A 25,979-nucleotide genomic window follows, 5' to 3' on the forward strand; every position below is an offset into this window, starting at 1 on the left:
CTGTTTTATTAATGAAATGAAACTTTGAACCCGAATATCTCAAAAAACAATTTTACCAGAAACGCCCTTATTCTTTAGAATCCTGCAATTCAGTATAGTACTGTGTTTTATTCTACTACCTGTACATATCAATTGCTGTCTAGAAGATGAATTTCCAAGTTTGGACGACTAATACCAAGGAACATTTACGATTAATCTGAGCATATATATAGTTTAAAAGATTAAGAAAAAAGAGACAGCATATTATAACTGAAACGAGACAAACTCGACGAGTTTATCATCTGTTTCAATCTTCGTCTCTTAAACAATTTCGCGAAAGCCATTTATTAATAATTCATGCACGAATGTCGTCGTCAAACATATCACATCGTGACTAACGCTACATATTTTATTCCCAACTTTTGATAACGATCAAAATATAACATCCGAGCGCAGCGTAACGCTGCATAGGCAACAAGGATACGTGCATACTGCAGCAGATACTTGAGAAACGTGTTAAACCAGCATGCTATCCTTAATGCACTTACGAGACCACCGTCATTACCAGGGCTGGAGCAGCCCGACGTGCTGTATCTGGTCAGGAACAAAGTCCTGGCACAGAAGAGATTACGGAACACCACTGGACGCTGGCCACTTGACCGGTATTACAGATGTAATATCGTAAACAATGTCCCTCTCAACCGGAGCCACGTTTATATCTGCACAAGTCACGGCAGATCTCCCCCGGTACTGTCCAAACCACCGTGAACCACCTTGTTCTCCCTTCTCTATCTCCGCGTACAACCCTCTCGCGAACCCTTTGCAAACCGCTGCTGGTGTTTACTGTTGAATATTCATTCTTCGGCCTGATACAGCCGTGAACAGAAAATGTCTACACATTAACCAGTGGCCAGACTGACCGCATAGCCAACACCCTCTTGCCGTTTTTATTGGAAAAGATCAGAGTTGGCGCGTACTCTGCTGCCAGTTTCGCCTATGGTCTACATGCAAAGTGGTATTAGAGGAATTAGCCTTAAAATGTTCTCAGAATCAGGATATATACAGGGTGTCACGGAATAAGTGGTAAATATGTAGCAGCTACTTGGACGCATCAAAGCAATTACTATTTATTAAAAGTTACAAATATAAACGAACATCCAATTGTACTTTGTTTTCGTGTTGCAACGAATTTTGTATCGCGATACATAATTCGTTCGTTATTCGTCGTTCATTAAGGGTGTTGAGAATTGAACAAGGTTTCCGGGAAATCCGAGCAACGTCTGGGCATATGGAGAGAATAGCACAGTCGTTCTAATACTAATCTTGCCAGGCCTAGCCAGAAATTTAATTGAAAATTCATCGTTATTGCTTTCGTTCGTCTAACTTTATGTAAATTCTTATATTGAGAAAAATTGAGAAATCGATTGATCAGATAATACAAGAATTTACGCAAAGCTAGAGGAACGAAAGAAGTAACAATGAATGGACAATTTTGAATTAAATTTTGAAACCATTTCATCTGACCGGGCCTGATGAGATTAGCGTTAAAGCCGTCTACAGCTTATATTCGAAATCAAATAGTACACACATGTTCGTATGAACATCTTTTTATTGCTTAGACGTGCCGAAATCGTCTCCAAAATATTCCCCATTTATTTTTGGGCACTCTGTATAGTAGAATCTTGACTATCTAATCATGAACTAACGATGATGCTATTTGGATAACTTTGTCTTCGTATGAGAGGAAGGACGTTTATTTCGAATTATTTCATAACTATTAGATGTAATAACCAGAGAAATGAATTTTCGCCCTGTCTTATGGCACCTTCCTTAAATTTTCCTACAAACACAGTAAAAATCATATTTTATTGTGTTTTATTTTTACGTTTATTTATGTTTACGTGGTAAAGTTGCCACTATATACATTATAATTTTATACATACGTATAATTACGACGCAAATTATGATTTTATACATGTACATGTACAAAATTGCAATCTCCCCTCTCGTTGGTATCATCGTAATACGTTAGTGGAACATCATTTTTCCCATTATGCGACAACTTTGATCTACCATTGTCGATCTTCAGCCTGATCTCTTCCGTTATTCCACGCACATTCGTAAAACACCGTATGCGCAGTACTCGGAATCTTCTAAAGGTACATGCAACCAGAGAGAATCACGGAGATCGCGGACGTATTCATCGGTTCTCGTCGAGGCATCCCCAGTTCGTATTTACAATTTCGTCGCATTATATCGGCGTTTTTCTGCGCTACCGTCACACGAATTCCCATCCATTGAACCGGGTTGCCACGAGATTTGTCTGCGGCGATGTTTACGATAAGCATAAACCCGCGTGGGGTAAAGGCTAGTCCTCCAGAGAGCTTGGCCTTTTGGCCCCTCTGGCACTCCTATCGAATCCCCTGCAAGTCTTCCTAGAAACTGAGAATTCGAGACACGGCCTGGGCGGGTCTCCGACTCGCTCTTTTAATCGTAACTTGCGGCCTGATAGTAAGCGGGCTAACCTATACGGGAGGTCTATTTTTATTGTGCCCGCGATAGTATAGTTGCGGCGAAACGGATAGGGAGAAGACTTGGAAATGGTCCTGCATAAACACTCTACGGGATTTCAGACTTCTCTCGTTATTGTCCATTTCGATGGTAACCATCGAAACTTCGATCAGAGGGAAAGTTCGTCAGAGTTCGAACTGAGCGTCTCTCGATCTGCCGCTAATACGAACTTTGTTGAAAGTGATACTTTCTTCAGGCGTATACGTGGCATTAGGACGATAATTGGTCGCGGGTAATTTTTTAACAAAATATTTTATGATCGAGTTTGATTGAAAGAAAAATAATAATCTGTATTTGATGTTAGATGCATAGCTACGGTTGATGTATGGCAAGGTACGAGTATATTTTTCTATGTGACATAAATATCAAAAAATGTTCGATGCACGTAATTAAATAATTTTTTCATGGAACTTCTTGATTCTGACATTACTTATCCACGCGACATTCGCGTGGAGACGAGACCCCCTTCGATTACGTATACCTCGACGATAAAACCTCCTTTGCGTGGATTAGTCCGCTCAATCAGGAAATATACTCGAAGCCCCCATAAAGTTCTCCCGGCGTGCAAACCCCTATGTATGTGTTCTATGTATTACCCTCTATGTGCTTCCCTTCTGTTACGCATTCTTGTGCGCTGAGCGCACAAGGCACATAGCGACAGATAAGACTTGCTATCTTAATCGACATATCAAATCAAAAATGTTCGGAAGTATTTTTATACCTCTTTAAGTTTCGTTAACGTTATCAGTGCGTTCGGATTCAACGAGCCTTACTTTATCGATATTCCTTCTGAAATAGTTCAGCGACGAAGCTTTCTTGGTATTTTCAATTTTAGAATGATTAATTATTCGAACATAAATTATTTTCCAAAATATGCTGGCAGTATCGTTGCTTGCTCCTTTTCTTCTTTTCGAGAAAAAATCAGAGAAGTATGTTTTTCTAACGTAGTTTCCAAGGTACGTTTAAAAGAGTATTATGCGATTCTTAAGATGGTAATACGTTACAAATATTCTTTAATATTTTCCTTCGAATTTGCTATAAATGAACTTACAGAAATAAGTCATCCGTTTCTTGAAAACTGAGCACTAACCGTGTACCTGCGTAACGAAATTAGAAAATTTATAAAAAATTAAATCGATCAGTTTAGCTTCTGAGAGATTCACAGCCAAAATTTTACTCCTTAAAGCTTATCCAAATGTACCTAACATTTTTGTCGATTAAACATTTATGTCGATCGTATTATAAAATTTTGTCGACTATATTCCGCTGTTCATCAAAAATTTTCGTACAGTAACGTGATTATCTTGGTTTAATTATTTATACATTATCTCAGTTCCCTGTAAAATATTGTTTCTTCTTAATTTACAATATATTAAATTATTTTCCATAAACAGAAAACGTTATAGAAATTGCAACACAAGGGTAACATTATACGATCAGAAAACAGATAGCGCAGCGAGTGTATAGATCGGGTAGGTGGGGGGGGGGGGGAGAAATTTTCAGAGTACACAGAAAGAGAGACAGATTCGGTTTCGGATGTATTTTAAAGTCCATGGGGCTCAATGTTCCGCGAAATACGTTGCTCCCTTCCCATCGGTTGTATAATACAGATGCCGTATAGAAGATGGCTACAAATCCCCCAGAACTCTTCATATCTATAACCTCTTTTCATTTCATTCTCGACAACGAGAGCTCACACGCGACAGGGTAGTTTTAAACAATTCATCCTTCAAACCCTCCCACGCGGGTAAGTTTATTGCTACTTTCGAACATATACCACGATAGGAACCACTTCGATTTCGCTTAACTTGGTGGAAGTTTCACGATACCTGACTGATGTAATATAATATCTCTTAAATAATTTTAAGCCAGAGAATATAAACTCGTTCGATTACTGCAAATATAAGTTTGCTCTATTGCTGTGAAAGTAATATTTATAGATTATAGTGTGCGCTTCTTAAGTGTAACTGTACCAATACAACCTAATACATGAGAGATTATAATACTTTGGAGATAGGCTACTTTATAGTACCTTATTTATTGGTTAAATTAGTTGATATAAAAATATGTAGAGTACTTACATCACATACTTTAGAGATAGGCTACTTTATAGTATCTTATTTATTGGTTAAATTAGTTGATATAAAAATATGTTGACTGGTGCATTCCTATTTCATGAATTACGCTTCTTATACAGGGTGGTTGGTGACTAGTGGTACAAGCGGAAAGGGGGTGATTCTACGCGAAAAAAGAAGTCGAAAATATAGAATAAAATTTTTTTTTTTTTAATTTTTCCATCGAGACAACGATCTACAGTGAGATCCGTTATAACGTACCGCACGCGTACCGAGCGAAAATTCAAAGTCGATTTTCTCGAAAACAAAGCCTCAAATGAAAAATTTTTATTCTATATTTTCGACTTCTTTTTTCGCGTAGAATCACCCCCTTTCCGCTTGTACCACCAGTTGCCAACCACCTATCTTCAATTCAGATGACAAAACTGTGATTCGTTTATGAGCTTAAATAAAACGATACATAGCCAATGTTTGTTTCAGTACCATTCTCTTACATTATTACAGTAATCTTTAATCTAATTTAATTTAATTTTATCTTACTTCCGTATATTTATTATGTCGAAATTTCATTCATAATTTATCTAATAACATCTTAAAGTTGTCAATCATTCGAAAGATTTTGCGATCTTTAACTATTTTGATATTTCATTTGAAAATGTTTCGTAGAGCTTCATTTAACTATTTCCTGTCCTCTGAAAAATGATAAAATCTGTTTTTAATTTAAGCCAAAAACTGTTATATTATCCCGTTATTTATCATGTAGATTTTTTTTTTACCAATCAAAGGAACGAAATACGATCGCTTGCGTCTAGTCGGGGCGATTGTAAACTTTTGTTAAAGGTAACGGGGTTGCACTTTCAACTTACGGCGGTTAAAGTCAATTCGATAGCAGTTAACGAATTGTTGGGGGTGAATAGAAGGGGTTTGTGGTTAACGTGAGGGGTTGACAGGGGAACACATAATACATTGTTACCCCATCCACCGGATTCACCCCTTCCACGTGCAGTAATTTTCTCTGCGCGGAACCGACATCGCAGTGAACTATCTCATAATTAAAATTACCATACTACACGTACACAACGAGAAATCTTGGCACCCTAACGCATCGAACACGCGTTAAACTTATGTTTCATTTGCTGTTATTTGTTGCTTAATTATCGCTAATAATAGTAATATCGATATCACGTTAATTAATCCGCTACTTAAACGTCAATATATGTATCTATATATTAATCTTTCCATATCAAAAGGAAAATTTCAATTTCTTCGTTCGATTTCTCTATATTTTGAAAACGCATTAATCGTTCGTTTAAAACATTGACAAATACAAACGCTATAAATACTATGAGAAAAGCCTACGTTATATGCTTAAATTGTCTCTTATATCTATTTTCATTGTGATTGAGTTACGAGGCTTCTAACTAATTAAATTCATATAATTAAGTTCAATTATATTATGCCAGGTATTCTACAAATCGATCACCGTTCTATTATTTCTCCATCTGATAATTAATAAATAAGATACGTATTTCAAACAAAATTCAATTAATATTTAACGGACCAAAGTTTCGAAAATATCTCTTTTTTTCTTAATAAAATGTATCTCTTCTTCGCTATTTTACAGTACGTGGAATGAAAAATATTTGATATGATCATAAACACGTACCTAATATTTCCAGTGATAAAAATTTAACTTCGATAATATCGTAATTAGATCTAATAATGTGTTATGGATAGATACATGCAACATATTAAATGCTCAACACGTTGATGCTCAACTTTTATTATATCTTTGAAGTATCATTTCGAATTAACTCTTTCGTTTATTTAATCGTAGGAGTCGATACACAAGCAACGCGTTGCTTCTAAAATTGCTCTTTGCTAAGTTTTCCCATTTCAGCCGTCAAAGCGTTTAAGCGGCAAGAAATGACCCGGAGGATGGTGCCAAATACCAGCTTCCTTCCCTCCTGTCTTTGCCCATCGATTTAAAACATTTGCCCTCCGCGAGACGAAAGTTCTTCGCCATTCGAGCTGGGGTGCCGCGAAATCACCCTAATATTGGATTATATCGATATACTGGGCATACATATATCATAGCACGGGACTGGAACGTACAGGTTACTAAATTTCCGATTTCTTTACAGAGATAAAGATATTATGCAGATCAGCAGGTTGCAAATTGTACTGCTTCGGTGAAGCGTGGAATTTTTATCCTTGAAAGCAATCGTATCTTAGTGTCTTAACTCTCGGCAAAAGGATATTAATTTATTTCGTTGAAATTATTGGTAATTACGAACAATGGAGAGATAAATTTAATTAAAAATTGAATTGAAATTATAAATGTATGTGACGCGCACAACGCACAATATCTCACACAACTGTGTCTAAAAAATGTTAGAATTTCGTTCTACGTTGACAAAGAAATATTTCAAACAAAAATTTCACGTTCTAACGTGTACAATTTAAATAAATCCAATTTTTTGTGTTTTCTGTATCTGTTACTAGAATAATATATATACAATCTGTTATTCTACTTGAAAAAAACAGTCTGATTTCTAAGAGAAATTTTAACAAAAAAAGAATTAAAAGTCTGAATGAATAGAAGAAAATGAGAATGAATAATCCGTAGCTATGAATCTTTCCACGTGATGTAAAATTACTATATTTAATCGAAAAAAATCGTCGCTCCTTTATCGAGGATATTCGATCAGCGGGAGAAGACTCTACGGAGAGCTGAAAAAGTTGCCTTTGAAAAGCTGGCGGTGAGTAGCGACCTCGACAAGGTCGGTGCATTTAGGAACCCTTTAATCGAGTTGTTCGGTAGTCAGGGTAATGACGTGTGCTCGAGCACACAGCTCACGGTGTTTAGCACTTTATCTATCTTCTCCAAGTTATTAATGACACTCGCTGAGTCAGATGCCGCGGCGAAGTGCGGCATCTTCAGAGTTTAATATCCGAAGAATCGAGTCACTCGGCCGACTACTCGGCCGCGGACTTCTCCATCCGCTGCTGGCCTCGAGTAGTACACTCGTGCCGATGTGACGAGGCACGCGACGAACAAGCTGGGGCATTTCGTTTCCAATATCCTTCACCCTGGCCGAAGAATCGAGTGTCGCCACTATTCGCGGCAAATAACACGCTTTCATTTTGCAGGAGCACATCGGACAAGTGGTTGGAATATAAAAAAGAACAGGAATTCTCGCCGCTCGGACCACCAGTTCCGGCTTACGAGAGAAATTTCGCGGCGGAGATCCGCTAGAGACAAAAGAGATAAAATCAGCTGGAAATCGTCCTCGCCAGAGAACATCCGTCAAATTCTAACAGTCGCTGCATCGATGTTGTTTTGTCTGAAAGATATACCATCGTTCTTCTAATTTACATTTTACACCAATAGAAGTTAAATATAAATTGCAACGATGTACGAAAAACTAAGCTGTAATGGAGTAGTACATAGCAGAGTTAGGGACGATAGTATGAATAACAATAGGACACTAGGTGTTTAGCAGTAGGTTGATAGTTTAATAAGAAATGTAATAATGAGAAAGATTGTTAGTTATGATTATGGTGTAAATATGGTTAAGCATATATTGTAAACAAGTAGAATGTAAATCAGGAGCCATCCTAAGGCACAAAGCAGGGATTAAGAATAAATAAATAAATAAAGAATACTTTACTAACATTCGTGTGTTGTTACACGATTTAGTAATTAATATCCTTAAATCAGGAGCCATCCTAAGGCACAAAGCAGGGATTAAGAATAAATAAATAAATAAAGAATACTTTACTAACATTCGTGTGTTGTTACTCGATTTAGTAATTAATATCCAAGAACTTAATTTAATAATATCTATGCACGTATAAAGAGAATCGCTTAAAATGTAAAATAACAAACTAATTATTTTGAGACTGTTGCAAAAAATATCGATCTACTTTTCTTCGTTTTAAACTAAAAAATTCTTTTATACCTGCGATTATTTTTATGAACTCTCCTGCGTAAATGTCGCACGTGTTCGAGTTAGGTTAAGTTAGCGTTGCATGTGATCAATAATTTACTATTGCACGCAGTTAAAAATCGTTTGTAACCAGAGGCCAGGAAATCCATATCTCGCATCTTGATTTATCAGAGAATGATCAGTGAAAAAATGAAATGAATTTTTTATACGACATCGCATGCAGCGCGTCGTGTATTCGTAAATAAAGTATCGGAACTGGCATACAGCTACCTTTCATTCGATAGTCGTGCCTTCAACGCTACGTAGGTAAAATCATTGATGGTCATTGAAACCGAAGAAGACGTCTGAAACTCAAGAAATTTATTACACGTGCGAATTATTTGATCGCAACTTTTAATCGAACTTCTCAACAACTACCAGTGGGAAACACTAATAATTTAAAACAAATAAATTAGATTGAAAAAACATGTTCGTGCAACATTAACAATCTTAAAATTGATGGAAACGTTAGCCCGTTATTAATTTAGAAACATGAAACGCATACGAAAGCAAAGTTGTGGCAATATCTTGAAAAAGGTCGTACGAAAATTTTGTTACACCATAAAAACACATGTCTCGGAGTTTTGTCACGAAACGGGACTTCATGGTTGCAAATATATTTGCGAACCTCAACGTTCTACGATAGAAAGGTGAGTAAAACCATTATTCTATCGATTCGTTAAATATCACATAGATATAATATAACGATATTCTAAAACAAAATAATAACAGTAAAATATAGGAAGGAAAAAATATTTTACATGCAACTATGTGTACAATTTAAGTAATACTAAGTGTCAAATAAAATTCAACCTACATAGGTTCAGTGAATTAACTAATTAAAATCAATGTTAAGAGAACGAACAGAAACAAAGTGTAATTAAACAAGCTGAAACAAGCAAACTTTTGATTTCTACGATCATTCAAAGTTAATTTCGAAAAAAGTCGAAAAATAGTTATATACATTTTATACGTATTTTACAATTCATTTACTTTTATGCCACTTCAATTGTAGTCATCTGTATATACATGTACCTGCTACACCTACTACAGATAAGCTATTCGAGTGTCAAAAAGCAATAAAGAGCGATCAATATATGATTCAAAAACCATTAACATACGAATTCCAAAATTCATTTAGCCTACTGATTAAACCGTGTATAGGTACATTATAAGTAGATGTCATTAATGGAACTTAATTTCACCTTTGTTTCAATTAAATCGAAGCGCGATGTAATCACGATACTATTCGTTCCGCGTTCATTTCGGTAGAATCGCATGGGCAATAATGGTGGTCTCATCCCTGTGCATTGCAATCGGAATGCTGAAAGTTACTCTGAATTATTACGAGCAGCATTTAGTTCTCTCGGTCATCGAAACGACCCATCATGGAATATGGAATTATCCGTTTCCAGCGGTTACGGTATGCGATATGAATCCCGTATCTCTTCAATTAACAAAAAAATTCACCGACAACTTGTGAGTATTTTATTTTTCTTTTCTCTTTCGTTCTTAATCGTCGATTAAACTTCCTGTTACTCGTTATATAGAATCTCTTATCGTGATTTAACGATAATCCTTGTTTCTTGATGATCGATTGATGATATATCACACAATTATATTTATGGTAGAGATTTAGTCAGTAACTTGTAGATCTTTCATTTGCATTTTCACCTGTATTTCGTTGTCGATATTTGATTAAAATTGTTATCGTGTAAACTTCCGTTATACTTATTACTACCGCTCTTTTATCATCTTCTATTTTGTGTTAGCTTATACTGTATAGATATAGCAAACCACTTAAATTGCACAATGGCTTTTTCCTATTGTTTTTACAGGACATTTCCATCGAATCTGTCGAAGGAATTTATAGCTCGAGAAATGAGATTACTGAACGAATTATTATATCCTGGTATATACGGATCACACGTTCGAAATAATCTTTCACGATTGCAGAACATTTTTGACATGAATAAGCTTTCAATACCAACGATCATGAACTCGGTAGGTAACAAAATTATAGGAAACATCATACAGCGTCATAATACAGAGAAAACAAACTTGCTAGCAAATATATTTCATAGATTCGTATCTAAGCTATTCGAATCAAAGCTATTCGAGATTGTTAAATGAAGTGCCACCAAAGAAAGCACGTTGGATGTAAATGAGATTGAATTTCAGGTTACGCGAAATTGTCAAAGTTTGTTGGAATCGTGTAAGTGGAAATCGAAGATTGAAAACTGCAGTACCATATTTCGATCAAGTATCAGCCGTGATGGATTATGTTGCAGCTTTAATTATATTACTTATGATTCGATTATGGAAAATCCAAAGTATATATATATCTAGATTTAAGTATCTATATTAGTACATTGTTTCGTATATTATTGTTTAAATTATAAATTTTATTCTCTTTCTCTTCTAAATTTTTAAATTTCTCTTTTAAATTCGAAGTATAAAACCACATAAAATGACATCGTGTGGATATCAGAGTGGACTCAATATATTGCTTAATCTGGATGTCGAAAATAATGATACCGATATTATGGAATCTACGGAAATAAAGGTAATATTTCGCATTAATTTCTGATTGTGAAAAAAGACTGTTAAAAATTATACTCCTTTGTTACAATCTTTGAATTGTTACACTCTTTTGCCCGATCTAATCTTCGATTCTTTAAAAATTTCTAATTTTTGTAAAATATTCTCTACTTTCTAATTGCAATAAACATTCAGCGTGATATCATCACGGAATGTTGTAAAATCTTTAATTCTCAAAATTAAATCTTGAAGAAAGTACACGATTGGACGAAGAGAAATTCAGAAAATATAATGAAATCAATGTGAAATCGTTCTCTTTGTTCTTCAATAATTTCAATATTATTAATAATTTAGTATCTTGCATGTGAAGCGATATTTTATAAACTAATTACATAATTATTTTCCTCCATTATATTAATCTTGTAACGTCTACTATATTTTTACAGATCATGCTACACGACCCTTACGATTATCCTGATCATAATGCACCGAGTAAATTGATAAGCGAGCATGAATATTCGTTTTTGACTGTCCAACCTGTAGAAACTTATTCGACCCTTGATATCAGAAAGCTAAAATCCACCATGAGAGAATGCATATTTTATGACGAAGCAAATAAAATGATTGGTAACGATTGGAACAGAAATTTCGTCCCCGCAAGATATTCATTCATAAATTGTTTAACGAACTGTCGAACAACTGTAATTAAGAAAAAATGTGGATGCATTCCATATTATTATCCGCAAAATGGTTAGCTTGCTGTAAATACAATTTGTTTTATCTCGTAAACTTGCAAAATATTCTATAGTGCAGCGTTTCTTTTGATAATTACTAGATCTGAAATAAAACAAAAATTATCTATAAAAAAAGTAATCAAAATTTAGGAATATTCTTTCACGTTTTTCTACCTATTAGCTTTAAGATAAATAATATTCTGTTGCAGATACCAGAGTATGCAATTTAAGAGATGTCGAATGCCTAGAAACGTTTAAATGTAAGTTTACGATATTCACAAGTATTATTAATTTCCCAGCCTTTCTTTTTTATTGGCGATTTATTTATGAAACTAAGAATATGGAAAAAGTATGGCATAATAATACTCTGTGTAAAATATTCTTATAACAAGTGAATATATAGAAATGAATTTTTAGTTTGGTATGATACCTCTTGGCCAGGAACAGATATGTCGCCCAAAACTTTACAGCTTGTAGAATTGGATACTAAAGAAAGACCTTGTAATTGTAAACCTGATTGTAATTTTTATCGTTATATCATGGAGAATTCAGCAGGAAATCTTGATAAACGCGTTTATTATGATGGTCTGACTTACACTACTTATTCCAGGTAATTTTAAAAATTTCTTAGCAAAAAATATTCGTATATTTATTACAAAATACTTGAAACATATACATTACATAAGATATTGATTGAAAGCTTTTAATACTAGTACATATAAATTGAGAACAGTATTGGATAATAAAAAATTTTCTGCAAAAATATATAAAAGTTAGCATTATATATATAATTTTCTAATTTTAGTCAAAAATAACAGACTCCACAGTTTATCAAGCTATCTTTTATTATTAATATTATATATTATAATATTATCTTTTATTATTAAATATTAAGAAATAATCAAAAATATTTATATATTTATAATTACGAATGAGATAAATTACAAGCACATATTTTTCGTTGTAGCGAAGGTAAAACCTGGAAAAATCAAAGTATAATTCATATATTTTTTGGAGATCTAGTGTCTATTCAATTCCGACGGGATATGCATTATAGTTGGCGTCATTTATTCGGTAATATCAATTGTTTATTAAAATAATAAGTGAATTTAAATAAAAATATAATAATAATAATACTAATGATAATATAAATTTAATGTTTGTTTTAGCAACATTTGGTGGTCTCTTAGGAGTCTTTGCTGGTTTTAGTTTCATGTCTATTTTTGAAATTATTTATTTTTTTATTATTCGGGTTTTAACCAATGCATGTGTAAAAAGAAACACAAGAAACAAGTCAAACTAAATATCGACAATTTTTTAGGTTATGCAAGATATTAGGTTATTAAGTAAACGTCATTTTTTCTTTTTTTTTATAAAATATATATATAAAATATATTATTTTATTATTCTACTTTATTGGTTTTGTACATTGAAGGCAATAATATTGTCTTCCCTTTTTTATATATCTGCTCGGTAATCTGGTAACTGAAAATCCATAAGTAATCTGCATGTTTTCAATTCAGGTAATTGAGCAATGGAATTTGTTCCATTTAATTTTCCTTTCTTCTTCATTACCGACTGAATTGTTTTTCTAATAGCTTTCAGGAATGTAATTTTATTTCCTCCATTTTGTAAAATATTACAAAATTCTTGTATGAACCAAGATCCTGTAAAATATGAATTTCTGATGTGTGAACAATACACCTAATAAATATATCAAGTTCTAACCTATAACATAGAGATAATTATATATTACCTTCTTCTTTATGACGAACAGATATGAAACCTTGCATAGTTGACATAAATATACAGAAATTTTTGTATGGTAAAATACTTGAAACTTCACAATTTAAAGGACCATCTGTAACTAAATTACTTACTTTATCATCATTTATTTGTCCTGCAATTAAAAATTATTGTAATTTTACAATCTCAAGTTTTTACCTGATAGCATAAAATTGCAATTTTTGTTACCTGTCACCTTTCCCTGACAAGCTTGTATAATAACTACTTTAATAACATCCTTTAATTTTATACAACAAAATTTATGTTCAATTGCTTCAATGCTAACTTCTTTTTCATCTGCACTAATAATACCACCTAGAATTAATGACCATTAACGATTAATAACTTATACAACATAATGCTTATGATGCAAAATTTACTAAATTTTACCTTTACAACCATGACTTAAAATGCATACAAAAATACAGTCATAATCAGTACCAAAGTTTTTTGGAATATTTTCTAATGTTGTCAGTATTTCATCTTTGGTTAAATCATTAAACACCTCAATGGTAAAACCAAATCTTTGGAATGTTTCTGATAGTTTCATACGATCAGCTACAGTTCCAAATCTGGTTTCAAACTGAAACAAAAGTGTTATACACATGTACAGGCTATATCGAAAGTAAATGTCACGACCACCACAGCGCAACTCTACCTCTGGATCAGTGAAGATTTGTTGCAAAAAGTTGCTGCAAAATTGACCTTTTAACAAATCTCTACCAATTCGGAGCTATAGAATAATGCTATGGTAGTTGTAAGACACTTACTCTCGGTACACCCTATATAATTTTATTTATATTGGGATAAAAATGATTATGTTTATTAATACAATACCTGTTGACCTGAAAAACGCATTTGGCTTATAATAATACAAAGGCCATTGTTTAATTTTCTTATATCTTCTCCTTCCACATCTGACAACACAGATTCTTCTTCTCTCATGGAAAACGTTTGTATCTGAGATATATTAGTAGAATTTGTACGCTGTGTATCTAACACATTTTGATGATTTTCATATTTTTTCAGATCTTCATAAATATGCTCTAAATCTTTGAAAATCTTTAAATGTTTAAGCAAATTCTTAAGTTTGGCCTTACCATCTAAAATAATTAAACGTTATGTGAACAAGGAAATTATATGAAATTGCAAAGAATAGTGTGTTTTTATGGATAAAAACAAACCTGGATATATTGAAATATAATTTACTTGCATCCAATATAACATATGTAATTCAAGAAAATCTATATCTTTTAAATATTCTTCATATACAGTTAAATCAGTTCTAACATATTGCAGTAATAATTTGATTTTATCTTCAGAAAGAGCTTCACATAACAAATATAGACTTTTTGCAATTAAATTTAAGTGTCTAGAACATGATCCATTTTTTGGCAGATACAATAAATCCAAATCTTCAAATGATATTCCCAACTTTCGTATAATTTGCCTATTTTGTATAATACATATAGATTCCAGTAATTTACTTTTCCAATTTTCAGGATATTTATTTATAAATTCTGTAAGTATATAAACTTTGTGATTTTTATAGTTTTGTAATAAATCACAAATTTCTCTGAAGCTATGTTGATAATCAGTTATCATCAAAAATAAAATAGATATTTTTTCATCGATGCTAAGGTCATTTTCTATTTTCCATAAAATGTCTTTGTTTAATACATCTTCACTTACATTACTGCATAAGACAGATGGTTTTGCATCAATTAATAAAGACATTGCTTTCCACAAATCTGTTTTAATAATATACCTTGGGAAGAAATAATATTGTAAAATATACATGTTTTCACTCTACATGTGAATAATATAGAAATATTGAAAATTGATAAATTTTGAACATGTACTGAAATAGTATTAGAACGTAAAATATTCTACATATTATAAATTCTACAAGATACAATAAATTTATAAAAGGTATAAAAAGGATAAAAGTCATAATTTAGAAATGATATTTATAGAAGTAAACATAACATGAATGTATATACATATATTTACTAACCTTTAGTGACAAAACAATTGAAAAGATTAATATGAATAAATAAAATAATGCGTTATTAATAAAAAATGAATAAACAAATAAAATTGAAATAATCAATTGGTAAAGAGTAAATTGATATAGATACCATTAGAAAGTAATATATGATGACGGATTAACAGTCATTAATTACAGTCATTAAATACAGTCATTAAATACAGTCATTAACATACTTACTTTGTGATATTATTTTGTAATACTTCTACAGTGCAAATTTATTGCAATATTTACGCAACTTCATTGCAATATTCAGTTTTGGTTTCTGTATTTTACTTAAAATATTACCTCTTCTTTAAGCATCTTCAAATATTGTTACATATCAGTCAACAGATATCTGTTTATTTATAAAAATCTCTTTCTTTGAATATGACGAAACACATACTATTGCGTATTAATCTACAGTTTATACATATTTTTAATTAATATGTTAAATACATATTTAAACAATGTGATTTTCGCTATTCATAAATAGAAAACATAAGTAATAAAGTATCAATATTTAAAACAATCTTATTATTTAAAGTATATAAGATTTTTTAATTCGGTGGATTTACGAATTGAGTATTAAATTGCAATGATCTAGTAACAATCATATATATGTACATAGTACATATCATGATTCTGATATATATGTAGTATATTCAGCATACAGGCGACTCGGATTCAGGTACAATTCGTGGTAAATACGTAGAGTTAAACAACATGGCAACGCCGTACTTGGAAACATCAGGGATCCGATTCTGGATATCTGAGTTTTGTAGTGAAATTTGTTGTACCGTGATTAACTTGTTATAAAAAATTATTTAAGTATGTACAATCATTTTAATAATTATATATAAATATATTTATAGTGAAGTAGAAGTAATATATAAAAATCATATTTTTTGTGGATATCTGTTTTGGTTTTTGGAAAAGTTTGATATGCGATGCTTGTATTTGAAATATTTACATCTACATTGTGTAAAGCAAGTTTAAATTGCTTCTGTGCAAAATGTTTAAAAATAAGTAAGGAAACATATAAATTCGTAAAATTACATATAAAAGAAATAAGATTAGTTACATATATAGTAATATTAACAAGGAGGAATTTCAAACCCGCACACCGCGATTTTAATATTTGTATAGAAGATAGTTTTGAAAAAAATATTGAAGAAATTTGAAAATTGAGGGTAGAAGCTATACTTTTTTTTAAATATCTTGGGGAATAGAGGATATACATAGAAAGAATTTTTTCTTTAAATTAATTATATAAAGAGCTAGAAAAGAGAGTTATTTGTTTAAACGTTGGCAATTTCTTTTTGCCAAATATTAATTTATCTTTACATAAAATCATGTGCATAGTGAACAGATACATTAAAATAGAGGACATTTCAGGAACTTTTTGCTTTTTCATTAAACTTACTATCTCGATTTATTTTCTGAAATGTGATTACGTTTAATAAAAATGGTTACGTGGTCGATAAGACGTTAATATGCTGGTAAGATTTTCTTTTTATCTTTGAACCTCGTTGGAGTTTTCCCAACATTTATTTTTTTCATATTAAATAACTTTTCTTTGGAAGTACATAACTGAATTTTAAATGTGTTTTGTCAACATTGTATTCACTGTATTATTATTTTAACAGTATTATCACTATTTTCATTGTTGCTATCTGTATGACAAATAGTACTGTTTCATTCATTTCATTAATATTATCACTTACTATAATACAAATAAACGTTTCATAAAATCGCGGGAAACCATACTGATTAGGTTATGTTTACATTAGGACAGAACTCATTCACTGTTGCCAGATTTATGGTTAGCACGGATTGTATCTGGAGTCGGTTGTAGCTAAGTTGCGTTCTACCAGGTTCTACCAAACAGGTGCTTTTGACGTCACGTCATCGCATTCGTGAGTTGTGGATTTGCTTCGAACATTCTAATTTATTTGAAATTAATTATCATGTCAAAAAGCAAACTTCATCATCAAGTTGACAGCAGTGTCGTCGCAGTGAAAAGTAAAGTAAGTAACCTCTTAATTTAGAGTCCCATCCTTTAAACTATACTATTATTAAACAGAAAAAAAGTATCATGTAGTAACATTCAAGTGTCCTTTCTTTTTTGTTATGCTACTGAACACTTTTCTACACAGAAAATTAAAATTTTTTTTAGTTTGATGCAGATATCATAAGATTTTCAGTCAACCGTAATGAAGCAATTAATTATGAAGATTTTAAAAAGTTATTGGCTGAGCGACATGATATTGGTCCTGACTTAACTTTCCTCATATGGTACACAGATCCTACTGATGGTGATTTATTACCCATTAACAATGACAACAATTTGGCAAGGGCATTACTGGCTGCAAAACCTCTACTTAGAATTTTTATTCAAAGAAAGGGTCAAGTAATTTTTATGACAAATAATTATCAAAGATAAATTCAATATAAGATTTAAGTGCAATAATATTTATTCCAAAGTATATAGTAAATAGATTGATAGAACAAAAAACTATTTTATATAATAGGGGATGGATTGGAAGACATAAATGGATATGGGACAATAAAACCAAAAAATTTAATATCGAGTATTCTTGGTGGCACACCTGGAAAACCAAAGTCATTAGCTATATCTAATCCTCACGATTTTAGACAAGTATGTCTTAATTATATGAATACAAATTATTTCGTGTATCATTCAAGATATATGTTAAGTACAAATTTTATGAACAATAACAGGTATCAGCAATAATTGATGTAGACATATTACCAGAAACTTGTCGTCGTGTACGATTATTGAAACACGGTTCTGACAAACCATTAGGATTTTATATTAAAGATGGAGAAAGTTTTCGAATATTGCCGCCATCTGCAGGAGGTGGGATTGAAAAAGTACCAGGTGTATTTATTAGTAGATTAGTACCAGGTGGCTTGGCTGAAAGTACAGGTCTTTTAGCAGTAAATGATGAAGTGCTTGAAGTGAATGGTATAGAAGTTGCTGGAAAAACTTTAGATCAAGTATGTAAAATTGTTATATTATTTATATATTTTTATTTCCATGTAATTCTTATACCTTCTTTCCTACTTCTATTTTCTCATATTTTTTGATATTTTAAACAGGTCACAGATATGATGATCGCCAATTCTTCGAATCTGATAATCACAGTAAAGCCAGCAAATCAGCGAGCAGCATTAGCTGCACCAAGACGTGGATCATTTTCACGTAATAGTCAATTGTCTTCTGGAAGTCATCAGTCGACGCAAAGTGCTGCAACTGGTAGTGATGAAGATGCAGATGAAATTGTAGACTTAACTGGTGTAACATTACAGGATGATGCAACAACTTCAACTTCACAACATCATCATTATCACCATCATCACCATCATCATCAAAATCACTATAATCACGATCAAGGTGTTTTACATTTATAAATAAATGCACTACATAATTCTATTTATATTATGCCATGCTCAATTGAATATTGGTTCAAATATTCGTTCATCCAAAAAAGTATTTAGAAATAAGCATAAAATATAACATGACAATAAGAAAATGATGTGCTAAAGTAAATGAAGCATTATGAAATCATGGTAGCTACTGTTTACATAATTTAATGATAATTTAGTTGAATTAGGCACCAAAATGAATATTAGATTCACATGAAATGAACATTTTCATAGAAGATTGTGCCTTTTAATATGATACATACATTTTCCATTAAAATCATTCTGTAATATTATCACTTATTCTTACTAGATCAATATTGTTTCGAAAATTCAGTTCTATAACTAAAATCATTAAAATTAAAAATATTTTTCATATATAAAAGAGAGTATTAATACAAAAGTGAAACATAAGCAAAGAACATATCTCTCCTTTTATGAATCAAAATTAAATTGTTTAATTTTGTACTTATTTAATAATATGCATTTCTTACTTTAATACTTTTTGTAGCTATATATAAATATTATAAACAGAAGGTATTAAAGTGACAAATTGATCCATGTAAAACAAAGAATTATAATTAATGAAAAAGCATAATATATAATTATAATCGGAATATAATAACAAAAAGTTTTTCGCATGATACTTTTAGTTGCAATAGAAACAAAAAGTATTATATAAGAAAATTTTCTTTTAGTATTTACATTACTTGAATACAATGTGTATACATATATTTTTTATCAATCTGTTGAAAAGACATGTATGGAGTATATTAGTATTGATATATAAGAGCATTATTGGAAAACAGCAATATTTTTGAAGTATTAAAATAATATTTATAGTTCTTAATATAGGAAACGCATGAAGTGTACTTAAGTTTTACTTTTAATTTACTTAAATTTCTACTTAATGGCATAAACCGTGAATAGAGATTTAAAATTGTAATGTATAAAACTATCTTTTCAGAATTATATTTTATCATTTAATTGGATAATTAGCAAAGAAATCTGTTGTTAATTAACACTTTTTTCGTCATTTCATAAAATATCAATTTTTCAATTGATTTTAATCATTTTAATATGTATATAATGCAAATAATTAGATTTAATAACTTAATTTATCATTCTAAGTAGAAGCCTTTATTCAATGATAAAAGAAAGTGTATATATGAATAACATAAGAGGACGAAATACTAATATAAGCGTCTTATTTTAAATTGGATGTACGGACTCAAAAAAAACTGAGTGGCCTTATACTTAGATCATTCCAATGTTTTTTATAAAAATGCAAAACTGGGATTATTCCTACTCTGATGCATTCGGAAACATATTTACTCATATATGTATTCTGTTCATTTTACTGTAAGTTTAGAGTGTTGAAGTTTTTGAATTTTAATTCCAGTTTTATAAATGTTATTTGTTATCTAATTGAACACTAGATATTAAAATATACTTTACAAATTTTAGATGTAAGAACATATAAGATTATGAAACATATTTATATACATGTAAAATATTTTCTTTATATATTTGTGCCTTCATTGTTTTATCCATGAATATAAAAATTGGATTGTGATGAATTGTATCACATTCCATTTACATAGAACTTTTGTAGTGCAAGAAATATATACAGTGTTTCACTAATTATGTTGTACGATTCTAAATTGAGTATTGTAACATTAATCTACATACTAGTTTACTTATATTTTGTCAATTAGATTGACAAAAATACATGCATGCATGGATAAAAGCAGAAAAATCTTACCGTAATACAATTATAAATTAACTCATAGAAATAAATTAATCATTAAAATATTTTCGTTCCCAAATTAGAGAAACTATTTTTATAATAATATCATTTTTAATTTTGCTAATTCGATTTCATATCAATTACTAATAATGCAAATGGAAAAAGAAATTATATATACAGTATATCTTGTAGTAAATTTTGTTCATAAAAGCAAATACTTTTTGTGGAAGAAAGCGGATATGTACCCGAAGGATAACTTAGATAATTGTGTAACAAACAGTATAGAGAATGTATATATAAACATTCACGTATATGCTATATACACGTTATGTACATATAGGATGAATTAGTAAGAATGACTATCTGGAATATCTCATTACCTACTGACTTCATCAAAAATGTTCGAAATAAAATTTATTCCAGGGTTTGATCAGGTGAATATAAGTAGTTTGATTTTTTAATACCTTGTATTTTTTTAAATATTAAGATGATATTGAGAATATTTTTTATAACATTAGTTGACCCAGCTTGATGCTCTTTACAAAAAGGTATTAATCTATTTATATCAAAAACCAATCCTTTAGCAGATACTTTAACTGTAATTTGTCAAATTTAATATATAGAAGACAAGGAAAGACATATTTTAAAGTCAAATATAACACAAAATAATGACATTTACTCATGAACGTATAATATCAATCACTTTAATTTTCAAACTGATTTTATTTACATGTTAATGTCAGATATAGAATAAACCGGGCCTGTCCAAGCGGTCCTCATTAAATTTCTATATCATAATGTGAATATATGCGAAAATTGTAGCATTCTGATGATTCCGAATATTGCTCAGCAGCAATAGTAACAGCAGTCCTTCCAGTGAAGGACTGCTATTATTCGTGAACAAGATATCTTCAAGACAGCGTTGATTACATTCTAATTTTCTTAGCATTCAGTGACGAAATTTTCGTCAAGCGACATAATCCATCCTACGAGGTCCTTAAACACGGTGAACCTTGTAAGGACGTAATCCTTTTCCATGTATTATTCTTCTTACTGTTTTGCGTGAAATCCCTACTCGACGAAGTATTATTCGTAAATACATCAATGAATACATACGGACACAAACGATATCTTTTTCTTTCTTACGCTAATAGACACAGCATGGGATCGTCGAATGAGGAATTAGTTAATTAGTGTAACAGTTGTAGATCGTTGAACTCTTTAGAAATTACGACGATCCGGCATTTCTCTTCAGCGCTACGATTTTCCATTAGTTCTTGCAGATTGTTCATATATATCACGGATCAAAGAATAATTTTTACTGACCTCATCGATACCACGCTTTCTAAACTTTATTGCTTATTATTATATTCGTTATATTCTATTCTATCATATTATATTGTTATTAGGAAATACGACGAATATTAAGTTCATTATCTCTTCTGACATGTCAGTATTTACATATTTATCGCATTACTATTTTTTATTATAGTATATATTATTACATTTATACATTTCTTGTTTTAAATATTTAAACTTATCTAATATTCTATGATATACGACGAATGGCGTCGATGTAGAACACGGTAGTGATCCTGATGTAGGTAAAATTAGGTAGATCAACGCTTTATATATGAATATATGAATAATAGACGTCAGATGTATTTAATTGACACACACCTTGAAATTATCCAATATTATACATATACGTATATAGACATCTACAAGAAGCTAATGTTAGCTTATGTATTATAATAAGCACGATATCTGTATGACAATTATTAATTTAAAAAATCTTACACTAATATAAGTTTCGCGTCATATACAATTTTTAATATACACTACTATTCTTCTATATTCGATATTTCTTCATATATAAAATATTATAATTTTGTTCAGCTATATTGTGTATAGTAGCAAAAACATATTCTAATTTGCAATGTATATATTATAACTAATATATTACACTGAATAAGCTCAGTATTAACTTAATTTACGTTAAATATCATAAATAACCTCACACGTAAAACAGAATGTTTTAATTGTATCACTTTTTTAAGAACAAATTAATCTCTTTTATGATTTATATGCTTTGCTATATATAAGATTTTTAATTTTTTTTTTAATTTAAAAACTGAAATTATATGTTTTCAAAAATATTTCTAATAGTAAAATAAATTAATGTAAACATTCTAATACAAACTTTATTGTATCATAATTTGTATCATACACAACAATATTTTAGAAGTACAAGTTTACATAACTTTGTATTTATGTACTATAAATTAGAATTTATTTAAATATTTCACTATTTATTCGTTGTTGAATAAACGTTTCTTACAAAATTTTTTTGAAATAATATTAAGATAATATACTCTAGTCCATGATCGGAAACAATGTACATGAAATAATAAAATACCTATTTCTGGATATTACTATTCAAATATGTATGTGTTTAAACTTTCTTATATTTTACATGCACATAAAATAATGCAATGTAAAAATATAGATTACATTATAAAGTCATAAACAATGTAATTTATAATTTTGTAGAGATTGAAATTTTTGTATTAAATAACATTCATTATTTCATTAATCCATATTGGTATAGAAATGTTAAATAACATATATTTTGTTTTAATAAACTTATATTTCTTAACATTTGTGCAATATCTAATTTTCATTCAACTATAATATTTATATTTGCATAAAAATTGATTATTTTAAAAGTATAGTACGGTATAAGAGAGTGCTTTGTTATCTTGTGCATACTGTAGAATACAAACATCATTATAGTATATCACATAAAATGAAGACTTACACGTAACAAATGTACATTAAAATGTCCGAAGAGTTCCTTTCATAATACTGAGTTTTAGACTAGAATTTGTAATGACAATCATTAGTTTATTAGGAAAATATAACATTTTGTAACAAAACAATATTAATAATACAGTACGATCTCACTGTGAAACATAGCAATATAGCTATAATAATAATATAGAATATCCTTTTAAATTTGAAGCAATTTAATTTTGTAAAATTTTAAAAATTTATATACATATTATATATAAATCTTACTTTATTTTTAAAAATTCATTCATGCAAGTCAAAATTACTTCTACTTATAAACAATCTCTTTCTATTAAAATTAATATTACGAAAACAAAAAATGCAATAAGAAGAAATCATATTTCTCTCATTTATAGTTCATAATTCACATCACCAAAATACCTAAGGATTTTTTAACATTAGATGTTTCTGGCAATGAAAGCGCCCATTTTCTTAGTCCTGTTAATAAAACTGAACTTGTAACTACAATTGCTCCTCCTACTGAATAAGGATTTGGTATTTCATTGAAAAATAAAACTTGCCAGAAAAAGGCAAAAACTATGTCTGCTGATCTTGCTATTGCAACTGGTCCTGCTTGTTCCATTTGTAAAGCTAATGTTAACAGTATTTGACCCCCAAAACTGAAGAGAGCAAGTGCAACAACTAAAAGTCTGTCAGTCCCACACCGAGGTAAGCACAATGCACCTATAGCCCAAGATATAACTATTGTCTGAATCAAGGCAAATGATCCAAAATTTGTCATAATTACTGAGAAATGGAGGCCTTTTAAAGCTCGTAGCAAAATATATGCATTTGCACCAAAGAGAGTTGCTGAAAAAGCTGCTACAGCTCCCCATAAATCTGCATGTTGTGTTTTTATGTGGCCATCTGAAAGTGACTCGATGGTATGTCCAAAAATTAGTGGTGGACGTGTTATTAAGATTACACCAATCAGTGTTAAACAAACTGTTATAACATTAAATAATCCACAAGGCTCTTTTAGGAATATTCTGGCAAATATGGCTACAAATACAGGAACAGAAAATACTACAACAGATGCATCAGCTAATGGCATATGCCGAAATGCATAGAAACTTAACATGAGGCCAGTGGTCCCCACAAAACTTCTTAGTATTAGCATTAATCTACGTCCCTTTGGAAATGGATGTTCACCCTTATATATTACAATTGGTATTGCTGGTAATAATACACCCACGAACCGAAATGCTGCCAATTCCATTGGATTTACTTCCACTAAGCCCTTCACAATGACACTGCATAATGAAAAAAATAATGATGATAATGTTGCCAATATTAAACCAAGATAAGGGCATGATTTACACATTAGAATTGAAAATCGTTTTTGTTGTGTTGTTGTGTTATTTTCAATATCACCATCAAGTAAATGATGCAGTTCAACATGTTCTGACATGTCTGAAAGAAAAAAATAAAACTCAAGTACTTTTCAAAGACATAAATACTAGACAAAGATTTCATAATTTAAATAAAATAGGTACATGACTATATAGATGGAACAATTACAAAAACATTATATTACTAAGGTGCAGTTTGTCATTAAGCATTGAAATGTATAATATCTAATAAACATTTTAATTAATAACTAAATAAAAATTAAAATGAATGGTAGATGTCCTTTGATAACAGATTTAAAAACGTGAGTTTGGACATTAAGGAATAATTCATTTTTTAAATATTATTTGTAATGTCATTTTAATAACCTATTATAAATTGATGTTATGTTATTAAATGTTATAACTCACCTGCAATAGATACAATAAATGATTAATCACAGCATATAGTTATATTAGTAAAATTATGTAATAAATAATTAGAGTAATACATTTATAAATTATTTGGAAGACTAAATTATTTTAAAAACTTTAATAATACATCTTTCTTCATTGCCACTGACAATGTCCCTCACATTTTTCTTTTATTTCTATTTTAATTAAAATATCACGTTGTTACTCGCATGAAGTAAGCAACTAATCACAACTTCAGAACGCAAGAAAGGCGTTTAATTTAGATCACGATCATGACCGTGAGTTAGAATTCAAATTATACATTGCATTTGAAATATCGGTTTTTAAGTGTTTTAGTTTTAAAAAACATATTTTTATATAAATATTATTAATTTTTAATGAGTAGCACAGTTCACTAATAGAATTACTAGATTATGAATAAACAGCGGACAATAATTAAGAAATATTAGTATTTTTA

The 25,979-nt window shown here is 30.5% G+C and overlaps 5 protein-coding genes across 8 annotated transcripts in view; 3 read left to right on the plus strand and 2 right to left on the minus strand.

The window, feature by feature from the left end:
* tj (Maf family bZIP transcription factor traffic jam) overlaps positions 1-8,282 on the plus strand; it is a 77,354-nt gene extending 69,072 nt beyond the window's left edge. Inside the window, exon 5 of the mRNA XM_069132066.1 lies at positions 7,779-8,282. The gene's annotated coding sequence lies outside the window, so the exon portion shown is untranslated. The remainder of the gene's footprint in view (positions 1-7,778) is intronic.
* A 359-nt stretch (positions 8,283-8,641) lies between these two features.
* Positions 8,642-13,265, plus strand: LOC138189846 (sodium channel protein Nach). The gene is made up of 10 exons (XM_069132056.1): positions 8,642-9,267; positions 9,890-10,096; positions 10,456-10,621; positions 10,799-10,950; positions 11,072-11,183; positions 11,605-11,908; positions 12,102-12,152; positions 12,310-12,502; positions 12,860-12,966; positions 13,062-13,265. Exons 1-10 carry the CDS (start codon positions 9,110-9,112, stop codon positions 13,193-13,195), a joined length of 1,584 nt encoding a protein of 527 aa, XP_068988157.1. The 5' UTR covers positions 8,642-9,109; the 3' UTR covers positions 13,196-13,265.
* Positions 13,266-13,350: 85 nt separating this feature from the next.
* On the minus strand, positions 13,351-16,230 carry Dredd (Caspase-8 Dredd). 2 transcript variants are annotated; one of them, XM_069132057.1, is made up of 7 exons: positions 15,908-16,230; positions 14,862-15,445; positions 14,515-14,780; positions 14,068-14,260; positions 13,867-13,992; positions 13,649-13,792; positions 13,351-13,559 (listed from the first exon to the last, which is right to left on the minus strand). In XM_069132057.1, exons 2-7 carry the CDS (start codon positions 15,412-15,414, stop codon positions 13,351-13,353), a joined length of 1,491 nt encoding a protein of 496 aa, XP_068988158.1. In that variant the 5' UTR covers positions 15,415-15,445; positions 15,908-16,230. The 2 variants fall into 2 exon arrangements, with proteins under 2 accessions (XP_068988158.1, XP_068988159.1); XM_069132058.1 differs by lacking the exon at positions 15,908-16,230 and adding an exon at positions 15,819-15,841.
* A 162-nt stretch (positions 16,231-16,392) lies between these two features.
* Positions 16,393-19,378, plus strand: par-6 (partitioning defective protein 6). Of its 3 annotated transcripts, none has more exons than XM_069132070.1 (6): positions 16,393-16,537; positions 17,500-17,736; positions 17,886-18,114; positions 18,241-18,368; positions 18,452-18,730; positions 18,833-19,378. In XM_069132070.1, the coding sequence occupies exons 2-6, from the start codon at positions 17,677-17,679 to the stop codon at positions 19,142-19,144; spliced, it is 1,008 nt and encodes a 335-aa protein (XP_068988171.1). In that variant the 5' UTR covers positions 16,393-16,537; positions 17,500-17,676; the 3' UTR covers positions 19,145-19,378. The 3 variants fall into 3 exon arrangements, with proteins under 3 accessions (XP_068988171.1, XP_068988173.1, XP_068988172.1); XM_069132072.1 differs by having other exon boundaries at positions 16,399-16,537; positions 17,525-17,736; XM_069132071.1 differs by lacking the exon at positions 16,393-16,537 and adding an exon at positions 16,615-17,208.
* A 4,142-nt stretch (positions 19,379-23,520) lies between these two features.
* LOC138189850 (solute carrier family 35 member G1) lies at positions 23,521-25,773 on the minus strand. The gene is made up of 2 exons (XM_069132069.1): positions 25,520-25,773; positions 23,521-25,172 (listed from the first exon to the last, which is right to left on the minus strand). Exon 2 carries the CDS (start codon positions 25,168-25,170, stop codon positions 24,124-24,126), a length of 1,047 nt encoding a protein of 348 aa, XP_068988170.1. The 5' UTR covers positions 25,171-25,172; positions 25,520-25,773; the 3' UTR covers positions 23,521-24,123.
* Positions 25,774-25,979: the final 206 nt, after the last annotated feature.

This window comes from Bombus flavifrons, chromosome 2 (genome assembly GCF_040668555.2).
Source record: "Bombus flavifrons isolate JBK064 chromosome 2, iyBomFlav1_principal, whole genome shotgun sequence".
Lineage (NCBI taxonomy): Eukaryota > Metazoa > Arthropoda > Insecta > Hymenoptera > Apidae > Bombus > Bombus flavifrons.

What these genes read in the sequence shown, in the direction of transcription:
- LOC138189846 (XM_069132056.1), top strand. Translation starts at nt 9,110, where the DNA reads ATGAAACGCATACGAAAGCAAAGTTGTGGCAATATCTTGAAAAAGGTC. An exon ending in ACTTACACTACTTATTCCAG is followed by an intron (nt 12,503 to 12,859) that starts GTAATTTTAAAA and finishes TTTTCGTTGTAG; the next exon opens with CGAAGGTAAAACCTGGAAAA. An exon ending in TAGTTGGCGTCATTTATTCG is followed by an intron (nt 12,967 to 13,061) that starts GTAATATCAATT and finishes TGTTTGTTTTAG; the next exon opens with CAACATTTGGTGGTCTCTTA.
- Dredd (XM_069132057.1), bottom strand. Translation starts at nt 15,414, where the DNA reads ATGTCTTTATTAATTGATGCAAAACCATCTGTCTTATGCAGTAATGTA. An exon ending in TGCGTTTTTCAGGTCAACAG is followed by an intron (nt 14,261 to 14,514) that starts GTATTGTATTAA and finishes CTTTTGTTTCAG; the next exon opens with TTTGAAACCAGATTTGGAAC. An exon ending in TTGTCAGGGAAAGGTGACAG is followed by an intron (nt 13,793 to 13,866) that starts GTAACAAAAATT and finishes TTTTAATTGCAG; the next exon opens with GACAAATAAATGATGATAAA.
- par-6 (XM_069132070.1), top strand. Translation starts at nt 17,677, where the DNA reads ATGTCAAAAAGCAAACTTCATCATCAAGTTGACAGCAGTGTCGTCGCA. An exon ending in TCGTCGCAGTGAAAAGTAAA is followed by an intron (nt 17,737 to 17,885) that starts GTAAGTAACCTC and finishes AATTTTTTTTAG; the next exon opens with TTTGATGCAGATATCATAAG. An exon ending in CTGGAAAAACTTTAGATCAA is followed by an intron (nt 18,731 to 18,832) that starts GTATGTAAAATT and finishes TATTTTAAACAG; the next exon opens with GTCACAGATATGATGATCGC.
- LOC138189850 (XM_069132069.1), bottom strand. Translation starts at nt 25,170, where the DNA reads ATGTCAGAACATGTTGAACTGCATCATTTACTTGATGGTGATATTGAA.